This window comes from Arachis ipaensis, chromosome B01 (genome assembly GCF_000816755.2).
Source record: "Arachis ipaensis cultivar K30076 chromosome B01, Araip1.1, whole genome shotgun sequence".
Taxonomy (NCBI): Eukaryota; Viridiplantae; Streptophyta; class Magnoliopsida; order Fabales; family Fabaceae; genus Arachis; species Arachis ipaensis.
Window position 1 is genome coordinate 71507892 of NC_029785.2, and position 11280 is coordinate 71519171.

Below are 11280 nucleotides of genomic sequence, written 5' to 3' on the forward strand. Positions count from 1 at the left end.
TGTGGAATTAGATACCACACATCTTTGAGATGGCAACTTTGTGTGGAGCTCTGCTGTTCCTCATGAATTAATGCAAAGTACTATTATTTTCTTATTCAATTCAAGCTTATTCCTATTCTAAGATATTCGCTTGCACTTTAACATGATGAATGTGATGATCTGTGACACTCATCACCATTCTCAACCTATGAACGCGTGCCTGACAACCACTTCCGTTCTATCTTAGATTGAGCGTTTATCTCTTAGCCTCCATTTCGAAAGATCGGAGTCTTCGTGGTATAAGCTAGAATTATTGGCGGCCATTCTTGAGATTCGAAAAGTCTAAACCTTGTCTGTGGTATTCTGAGTAGGATCTGTGATGGGATGACTGTGACGAGCTTTAAACTCGCGAGTGTTGGGCGAGTGACAGACGCAAAAGAATCAATGGATCCTATTCCAACATGATCGAGAACCGACAGATGATTAGCCGTACGGTGACAGCGCATTTGGACCATTTTTACTGAGAGGACCGGAAGTAGCCATTGACAACGGTGATGCCCAACATATAGCTTGCCAAGGAAAGGAGTATGAATGATTGGATGAAAGCAGTAGGAAAGCAAAGGTTCAGAAGGAACAAAAGCATCTCCATACGCTTATCTGAAATTCTCACCAATGAATTAGTATCTCTATCCTATTTTATATTTTATATCATAATTATCAAAATCCCATAACCATTTGAATCTGCCTGACTGAGATTTACAAGGTGACCATAGCTTGCTTCAAGCCGACAATCTCCGTGGGATCGACCCTTACTCACATAAGGTTTATTACTTGGACGACCCAGTGCACTTGCTGGTTTGTTGTATCGGAGTTGTGAAAAAGAATTTGAGATTATAAACGTGCGTACCAAGTTTTTGGCGTCGTTGCTAGAGATCACAATTTCGTGCACCACATTGCCTATGCATAAAAAACATTGGATGGAGCCCAATCCAATTACACTACCACCAAAAAAGAGTTGTTGGCCATTGTCTTCACTTTGGATAAATTCCGAGCATATCTACTTGGTTCCAAAGTGGTAGTGTACTCGGATCATGCGGTGTTAAAGTATTTGTTGGCTAAAAAAAAATCCAAACCAAGGTTGATTAGATGGGTTTTATTATTGCAAGAATTTGACCTAGAAATTAAAGATAGGAGTGGTACGCAAAACCTAGTGGCGGATCACTTGAGTCGCCTTCAGTACACAAAAGCCGATGCCACTCCTATTAATGATTCTTTTCCCTTTGAGGGCCTGCTAGCAATCTCGGAAGTCATACCTTGGTACGCACCAATTGCAAATTACTTGGTATCTCGCACCTTTCCTCCTAATCTCTCCAAGCATTAAAGGGATAAGCTAAAAAGTGAATCCAAATACTATGTATGGGATGACCCATACCTTTGGAGATGTGGTGCAGATCAAGTAATTCGGAGGTGCCTTCCACAAACCGAATTCCAATCAATCTTGGAAGCTTGCCACTCATCTGAGGGAAGAGGCCATTATGGACCTCAAAGGACAGCAAGAAAGATCCTAGATTGTGGATTTTGGTGGCCAACTCTTTTCAAGGACTCTTCTCTCTTTTGTAAATCTTGTTCTCAATGTCTTAGATTTGGTAATATCTCCAAGAAGGATGAGATACCTTAATAAACCATGCTATTTTGTGAGATTTTTTATGTGTGGGTATCGACTTCATGAGGCCATTCCCAAATTCTAATCGTTTTCTCTACATTCTACTAGCCATTGATTATGTGTCCAAATGGGTGGAAGCGATACCCACCCGGATGGACGATACTAATGTGGTCCTTTCTTTTGTGAAGAATAACATAATTTGTTGATTTGGGTCGCCAAGAGCAATCGTGAGCGACCAAGGCTCACATTTTTGCAACAAGAGAATGGACGGATTAATGAAGAAATATGGCATCTTGCACAAAGTAGCCACGGCCTACCATCCCCAAACTAACGGCCAAGTCGAGGTTTCCAATCAGGAGATTAAACGCATATTGGAAAAAATTGTGAAGCCTCATCGAAAAGATTGGAGTGCTAAGCTCACCGACGCACTATGGGCCTACTGAACAGCTTACAAAATGCCAATTGGCATGAGCCCCTTTCGGTTGGTCTATGGCAAAGCTTGCCACCTACCGGTGGAGATAGAGCACAAAGTATATTAGGCCATCAAGGAGTGCAATTCAAGTTTGGGAGGGGCCAGAATTGAGAAATAGCTACAATTATTGGAATCGGAATGTTTTAGGTTGGAAGCCTATGAGAACTCTGGACTTTACAAGGAGAGGATGAAAGCCGTGCATGATAAGAACATAAGAGGAAAAGAATTTAAAGCCGGCAACCTAGTCTTCCTCTACAATTCAAGATTGAGGTTGATGCCCAGAAAGCTAAGGTCAAGATGGGAAGGACCGTATAGAATAGAAAAGGCGGAGCCGTATGGGGTCTATCATTTATGCCATCCTTCAAGCTCCGACATTTTCAAGGTTAATGGGCATCGTTTAAAGTTGTATCATGGTGAAAAGATAAAAAGCAACAAGGAGATTGAGGTGTTTCTTTTGGGAGATGCACCTAATGGCAACAAGAATTGAGCTAATGACCGTCCAACTTAAGGACGTTAAACAAAAGTGCTAGGTGGGAGACACCCCACCATGGTGAGATCTACCATTTTTTTGTCTCTTTTGTATATAGTCTTGAACTCTTGCTTGATTTCATAAATGCTTAGTTTTTGAGATTGCTTAGATAGACTTTATTGTTCTAGTTATGATTTTCATGAAGATTTGCATTGATCTTAAGTAGGTTGGATTATTGGTGCCAAAGAAACACTCTATTTTTAGGTGTTGCATGAAATTTTGGGTGTTTTTGTACCCTTCAGCTTGAAAACCTACCACATTTATGATGAAAATGCATTCCTTCATGTCTATGAAAAAAAAAAGGGGGCAACCACGCATGGGCGTACAAGATGCATCCACGTCGTTGGCCCGGCGCGACTCCTGGTACTTCAACCAGAGAGTTGTGCCAACTCTGAGCTAGCACTGAGCCCCACGCCTTAACCTACTCACGCGTGCGCGCACATGATGCATACGCGTCCCTAAACTGGATCGCACCATCCACACGGGGGCGTGCTAGACGCATACGCGTCGATTGCGCCCCACACTCTCTGGTACATTTTACCCGAGAGTTATGCAAGAACTGGGGCAACGCTGAGCCCCCCGCATGACTCGTCCCACGCGTACGCGCACTTGCTGCGTCTACGCCCCTTTGCTGCTCTGCGCATGAATGCGTAAGCGTGTATGACGCGTCCGCGTCGGTGGTGCAACCTCAACTCTTCGTACGTTTTCCAGAGAGTTGCGCAAGCATCGCGCCACCACTGCGCTGGGAGTACAACCCCTTCCCACTCGCAAGCGTACCTGACGCTCTCGGGTCCATCTATTTTCTGTTGACCCCCGCGTGCACGCACCATGCACGTGCGCGTCGTTACTCCAATGGCCAACTCCTGGTACTTCAACCAAAGAGTTGTGCGAGATTCATGCTGGTACTGTGCCACTGGCGCAATTACTCCCACGCGTGCGTGCGACTTGCGCGTACGTGTCCCTTATTCTTTTGCTGCCCACGCATACGCGTGGGCGACGCTTCCGCATCCTTGCCTCCTTCTACCCATCCACGCGTACGCGTGGAGGGCGTGCGCGCGTCAATCTTGCGACGTTTCTTACTTAAAGCGTGCCTGTTTTCAAACTTTTCCAATCTTCTTCTTCTATTTCCATCTTCCCGTCTTCTCCACCCACTTCTACCACCCCTTCTCAGCCCTTTCCACCGGCGACCACCACCTCTGGTGGTCCCCTCTCTCCTTTCTCCTCTTTTTTTTCCCAATTCTCTCCTCTTCTCCTCCCATACATTGCTTTCTTTCTCATTTCAAGGTACTACTCACTTTTCTTCTTCTTTGTTTTGTTCCCATTTTTCACTCTTTAGTCACATTTCTTTGCATTCTCCCTTAGTTAGACTCTCATTCATGCATTCTAGTTTAATTGCTTGCCTTTTTTTCTAATTACCATGGGTGTTGAGGGTGGAGTTCTCTCTTGTATTAGTGGGTTCTTTTACTATGTTTTGATTTTTTTGTGCTATATGGTGCTATATGATGATTTATAATGTCTTGTGGGATGCTACATTGTCATCTCTCCTCTATTTGCTTATTGCCTAAAAGTTGCACACCAAGTGTTTGATGAAAGGCACCTATGCATTTTGTTTCAACATTGACATCATGCTTTCAACTTAGTGCCTTTTCTCGTTCCCTTGCTTGTTCCTATGTGCATTGAGCCTATTGTTCTTCATCTTCTCCATTCATATGCTCATCCCTTAGGACTTGCTTCTTGTTATTGATGCTTGAGTATATACTTCTCATGCCTTTTATTTGCATGCTTATACCCCTCTTGCATCACATGCTAAGTGACTTGCCATTATTTTACCTTTGGTCTTGCTTACATGTTGCAGCTGTCATGTTTACAAGACACCTATTCTTTTGTGGCTCTCTCTATCACTTGCATGATACTTTCCATGTGTTGTTTCTTTGAGTTTCATGTATGCTCTTTCTTCCTTTTTTAGGATGGTCATCACAAAGGATAAAGGAAAGGCACCTCAAAGATCCACCACCAAGACGCACCAAGCCAAGCCCCTCCTCAAGAAGGCGAGGAGCATCATTAGAGTTGATGAACAAGAGAAGGAAAACCCTACGAGGGATTCTACTAAGTTTCCCAACCGTTATTGTGAGCTCATGTTCCCCCTGGTGACTGAAAGGAACTATCACCATGAACCTCTTCTCGCCCCTCCGGCCCATGTTGCTCAGTTGGTGATACCCAGCATCGAGCGGCGGCAGTGGGGGTTTCTCATGAGAAGACCGCAGGAGGCTAACTTGTCATGGGTGGTGGAGTTTTACTCCAATTACCATTCACCTTCTCTCAATTCCGTATTCGTGTGCTGGAGGCAAGTCTCCGTCTCGGAGGATGCTATTCAAGGAGTACTTAAGACCAGACTTTTGGCGGATGGGATAGACGCCTACCAAGAGGTCTTGAAGCAGCGTTGTGAATTTGGTTTCAATTTCGATTGGGATGCCGTTCTCCGGGTAATTGCCGAACCGGAAGCAATTTGGATCCAAGGAAGAATGAGATCCCGGACACTACAAGAAAAATACCCATTCAGCCACACTTTTTTTAAGCTACATTTAAAAAGCGTAACCTATTCATAGAATAGGCTACTCTTTTCTCCGTGTTGCCTTTTTATAAGAGAAAAGGATGCACAAATGTGGCATCATTTAAAAAGCGTAGCCTTAGGTATTATAGAAATCACTTATAAAGCGTAGCCGTAGGTTGATATTTATAGGTTCATTTTTCGTATCAAAGGAGACGCTTTTAAAGGGTAGCCTATTTGTTAAGTTTAGGGTGCATTTTAAAAGTGATGCCTAATGTATCTAGAGCCAAAAACTTAACACTTAGTAAATTTTTTTCCTCTTTTTCCTGAAAGCAAACTGATGACATTTAGTAAAATTTTTGTCCATTCCCTCCAAATCTCACTCACCTCCAAAGCACCTTCATCCACTTTCGTAAACCCTCGTCGCCCCCCATTCCTTCTAAAGTCACCATCGCAAAGTAGAAACCTTGCCTGCCTCCAAAGCTCACATTCGCCACGCACCCTTTCACACACACACACACACACACCCAGATTCAGAATGAGTGAACCAGAGGGAGGAGAGGAGGAAGACAGAGATAAGAGCGCGAGCGAGAGACCAGAGAGTGAGAGTGGGTCACTGCCGCTGCAGCCGCTGCCATCGCCGTCGTGGAGGAGGGAGTCCGGAGGAGAGAGAGAGAAAGATGATTCGCAGACGAGATGGAGAGAGAGGACGAAGACGCGACGCGAGAGAGAAGGAGGTTGTTCTGCCGTGCACTGTCGTCGCTCCTGGGGTCAATTGAAGCCGCCGCCGTTGCTAGGGCTTGCCGTGCTCCTGTCCTCACTTTCGGCTTCTACGATTACTTCCTGTTCGTACTCCCAACCCCTCTCTCTCTCCAACTTTCATTTCATTCTCATTTCAATTTCAATTTTGATGTCTCTGCAGGTGTTTCATCGATGCCGTTTTCGACGCCAAGGGTGCGGATGTAATTCTCTCTTTTGAAAAGTTCTGCTGCAATCTCTCCAGACCTCTTCTTCAGGTTCCGATTTCTATTTGGATTAGTTTTCTCAATTCGATTTTGATCCATCTGCTAATTAATTGGGTTGATTAATACCAGATCATATATCTCGCCATAATCAGTTCAACATATTATTTCATTGTAAAATCGTGTTTAACAGATCATATATGATTAATGTAAATGAAGAACACTAGGTTGAGTTGAATTGAATTGAATCATGGATAAGAGCATGTTAGCTGGTTTGGAATCACTTCCAAAAGCTTATCAGCAAAGAATGGTGTCCATGATGGAACAAGTTCAAATCCGTGACAGGTGCCTCCTCTTCACTCTATCTGTTAACTAATTCCATGTGTTTTGAGTTGAGCTTCATGTTCCTAAATATTCCTATCATTGAATTCAGCATTTCAAAGTTTGGTCTTTCTTCGAGACTGTGCCAACTGGAGTTAAAATTTGAGTGAAGCAAAAGGAACATATTTTTAAGTGCTTATTCATCTCCTTCAAGTCAATTTCTTAAAATTTTCATGTATTACACTGATCTAATGATCTGCATTTGCTTTTGCTAACTTTGCCAATCCACTATGCTTTCTTTACTCTCTTGATTTATTACACTAATCTAATGTTCTCAATGTTTTGTAGATTCTATGAAATTTAGCATGAGTAGTTTTTGCGATTTATCCGAAATAGTAAAGTTGAGTAAAGAGTGAAAATTATAACTCTTACCATTGGTATCCATGATTCCATCATCAATGAGCTCTTGCATATTTTCTTGTAAGATAACTTTGCAGCCATGTTGTGCTAATTTATGAGACAAGTGCATTAGCGGGTTCACATGCCCTTGTGCTGGAAATGGAATAACTGGAACATGTTTTTTTTCTTCTTTTCTGGTGTTTTTTATTCTGAGGTTTAGCATTACTCTTTCTTTTAGTTGCATTGTAGCTACTGATTTAAGCTATGTACCTACCTTATTTTAATTTAACTTTTTTGCACAAGACAGCTATAAGAAATGCTTGATTACAAGTAAAGCAAGTTGATTCCTTAGTGCCAAACAGAGTTGGAGTTTTGGTTCTAATTTTAGAGTTGTCTTCAGGGATTATTGAGTAACTTTTTAACTTTGAATTTGCTAGTATATTTCTTATAGGAAGGGCGTCTTTGGGAATTGGAAAGGGTATATTAAATTGTGACTAAAAGAAAACCTTTTTACTAGTATACTTTGTGGCAGAATTTATTGTAACTTTGAATCTCTCAATGATTTTTATTGTTGCTTTATGATGTGGAGGCTGCTGTGAGTTAAGAGATTGGAGTCATTCTCAGGTTTGATTTGCATTTATTTAATTTTCTATAGTGAATGTGATTTCTTTTCAAGTAGGTGCTTCTCTATGTGGATGAGAAGAAAATAGCAACTTATTTTTCCAATGATTGTTATGGTATTTAATTAAACTGATATAATCTGCAATGTAGTTTTTTGTACCTTTGACTATTGTATCAACATGTAGATAACCTCTCTACTGAATCTATTGCTCAGATATTCAGAAAAAAGAAGCCCAAGAAGTAAAACTCAAACTTGTTTACAATTTCATAATTACTAAGGGAGGAATCTGTTGCTCAGATAACCTCTCTACTGAATCTGTTGCTCAGATAACCTCTCTTTATGAAGTTTCATGCATTGGAGGAATCATTGCATTTTTTCCTCCTTTTCTGCAACTTTTCTAATAAAACATCATGTGACATTTTTAGGAAAATGAGATATAAATTCAAAATATGTATGATGAAGTTCTATGAAGGGTTAATGCAGATAATTAACTGAAGTGCTGAAGCCAATTTATATCCTGGTGCAATAACTTCGACAGTTAAGTGCTGAAGCTTGGGTAGATATATTCTAATATTTTCTTTGATTAGTTTCTTTGCTTCTCATTAAGGACATTATTTTGTGTTATCAGCTTCAAATTACAGAGACAGTTGGATACTTACTTTCTCCTTGCTCACATGTGCTCTGTCAAGCTTAAAGAATGGACGCTTGTCCTGTTTACTTCTATTAAGAAGTTCTAAGGTATGCTTGGATTCATTGACATGATTGCAACAGCAACGATGTTAAAATAAATGGTAAAAATGTAATAGATGATGAAAAATAGAATCCTTAATCATTTTGTTATATATATAATATGAGGTGACAAAAGCAATAACACTGACATGATATAATTATGTTAACTATGTCGAACTGGTACAAGGCTAGCCAAATGGCATTGCTATTAGACTCCTAACATGAGAATATTTCCAATGTCTTAGTAATTAGCGCCGTCATTTTCCTCTTATCATTGGTTCTACATTATTGTTAAATGATTTTTATAACATGCTTGGAATTAAACGTGAAAATCAGAGAGGACTTTTTTAAGCACACACAGCAATAAGCCAGTAATCATTGCCTTTCTTCACTGTCATTGCAGTTTTCCTTTTGTAAAGGGAGTCATTTAGACATGTATTTGGCATCTTTTTAATTCCATTCTAGCAAAGGTTCACTTTGTTGCAAGTGCATTCTTCTGATGAGATTTTACAGGTGTTTTTTGACTTATTCAGACGTGATGTTCGGCTGTGAAAAGCATGCAGCACCACACTGCAGGTATATATAATCTATATGGGGTACCATTATTTATCTGTGGAAGATAAGTAGCAAAAATAAAAATGCATTCATGAATTGTATCTGTGATTATGGTAATTTCTTCTACTCTATGTCTCTACTTTTCTGTAAAACAAATACAATTTTTTTTTAAAAAAAAGAAAAAGAAAAACCTAAAGAGTGTCTTAATTTTTTATTGTCTTGTGTGATAATATGCTCAAACGCCTAAGGCTATTTTTATCCTTTTTTTTTTAATTATTTTTTCTCATATTTGATTTCTCATTTGAAGAGTACCACATATTTTTGTGGTTCATAAATCTTTTGCCAAAAAGCGTAGCCGTAGCCCAGAAAGCGTAGCCGTAGCCTAAGGCATCATTTTTTTTCACTTTTGGCTACACTTTTCAAGTGTACCTGAATGGGTGTTTTTCTTGTAGTGGGACCAAGGGCATTGACACGTGTTATCTCACTGTGGAGGCCCAAGCCGGGGCTCAAATCTTATCTCACTATGTATTGCCAACCACCCACGGGTCATTTATCACCGCGGAGCTAGTCTTGTTGGTTTGGTGCATACTTATAGAGAGGCCGGTCAATGTTCCACTTCTCATCTGACAAGCCATGGATTGTGTCCATGCTAGAGGAAACCTACCCTTCCCCGCTTTGGTGACCGAGTTAGTTGCTGCTGCTGGTGTCCCTTGGGAGACTAAGGATCGGAAGGTACTAATTCCGATGGACGGCGATGTCATCCCATCCGGAAAATATCTCAAGCCTCCGACGGACACCGGAAACCTTGATATAGCTATTCCCATGGGCATTCCCACCACTTCATCCGCACCACCAAGATCATCCCACCAACGCCTTGAGGATCTCCATAAGAAGGTGGACCGATATGAACGGTGGAACCAACGCCGGTTTGCTTATATAAAGAAGCTTTTGAGTTGTATGACCCCACCTATGGAGGAACTGGAGATTTCCACTTCCACCTCGAACGTGAGTGAAGATAGCTTGGATGGACTGGACAATGGAAGCTCCAAGGCCGATCACCCCTTGCGCCTCACCAATAGCACCGAGGACGGTGCAAATTTTTAAATGTGGGGAGGTCGTTCGACCGGTCTCCGTAGGTAACACCCAAATAAACTTTGATTTTCTTTAGTTAATTAGGATATATTGCATGATTAGGTTTTGCTTTTTGAACACCTTTTTCATGATTAGTGTTTCTTGTTAGGTCTACTTGGTTAGTGTAATGATTTTCTTTCCAAGAAACTATAATTTTTGGGCTACCCTACTAATTTGAAAATTTTTGTTGCTAAACTTGCTTGAGGATTGTATCTTGGAACATGGTTTTAGAGTGAGAACACAAGCAAGTGAGACTTGAGCCAATTGTGTGGTTACATCCTATAACCACTTACCTTCCTTCTTGTGGGCATTGTTCTCCTTCTATGATTGTAATCCTTGATTTGCTTGACTCTATATGTCCATTATTGTGTGTATGAATGCATGTATGTGATTGAGGCCATCATTTTACTTAGCCACTTACCCAAATAGCCTTACCTTACAACAACTTTTGTTACCCAAATTGAACCTATGATTAACCCACTTATTCTTAATTTTAGCACATTACAAGCCTAAGGCAAAAAACCATAAATGTCCTTATTTGAATCTTTGATTAGCTTAGACTAGTGTGTGTGTGTCATTCAAGTGTGGGAATGGGGGACATTGGTTGATGTAAGAGCATGTTTTTGTCTTTATGAAAAATATTGGGAAGTGGATATATACTCATGTGTCTATTGAATATGTAAACCATATGCATCGGTACTTTTGTATATAAGTACGTCAAAAAGAAAAAAAAAGAGAAAGAGCAAAAAAAAAAAGAAAAGATAAATGAACAATGAAAACAAAAAAATGGAAAGGAAAGAAAAAAGAAAAAGAAAGAAAGAAAAAGGGGATAAAATGCCCCAAAGCAAGATTCAATAACAATCAATGCATATGTGAAGTGACCAAAGAAGAACACATGAGTATGTGAAAAAGTGAGGAATGGATAGTTAGGTTAGCACTTAAATTTATAGGTTGTATATAGGTTAAGTGGGGTGCTTAGTTTAATCAAAGATTCAAATTCTAGCCCACTTATCCGTATATATATATATATATATACCTTAACCCTAGCCCCATTACAACCCAAGAAAAGACCTCATGATATGTGTATGTATGCATGGAATAACTGTTGATTGTTAGAGGAAGAACAAATTTTGGAAAGCATGAAATAGAGGAGAATTGAGTGATCAACCCTATACACCGAGCAGATAGAGTGTAAACACTTCTGGTGAGGGTTCGAGGCTCGATTCCTTGTTCCTGGCTCTCGCGAGAATTCTTCATGCAAGTTACGCACACTTCATTTTGATTATTGGAATTAGCAGAGTTCATATATTGTTTATCATATTGCCCTACTTGCTTATATATGTGTGATGGTCCTCGTGGACTATGTTGGT

The 11280-nt window shown here is 40.5% G+C and overlaps 1 protein-coding gene across 5 annotated transcripts; it reads left to right on the forward strand.

Annotated features, from left to right (window-relative positions):
* On the forward strand, positions 5360 to 8460 carry LOC110271412. Of its 5 annotated transcripts, none has more exons than XR_002362120.1 (4): positions 5362 to 6036; positions 6114 to 6145; positions 7921 to 8032; positions 8124 to 8460. XR_002362120.1 is itself a non-coding variant. In XM_021122317.1 (3 exons), exons 1-3 carry the CDS (start codon positions 5532 to 5534, stop codon positions 7933 to 7935), a joined length of 552 nt encoding a protein of 183 aa, XP_020977976.1. In that variant the 5' UTR covers positions 5362 to 5531; the 3' UTR covers positions 7936 to 8035. The 5 variants fall into 5 exon arrangements, 2 of the variants coding, with proteins under 2 accessions (XP_020977975.1, XP_020977976.1); XR_002362122.1 differs by having other exon boundaries at positions 6011 to 6036; positions 6114 to 6207; XM_021122317.1 differs by lacking the exon at positions 8124 to 8460 and having other exon boundaries at positions 7921 to 8035.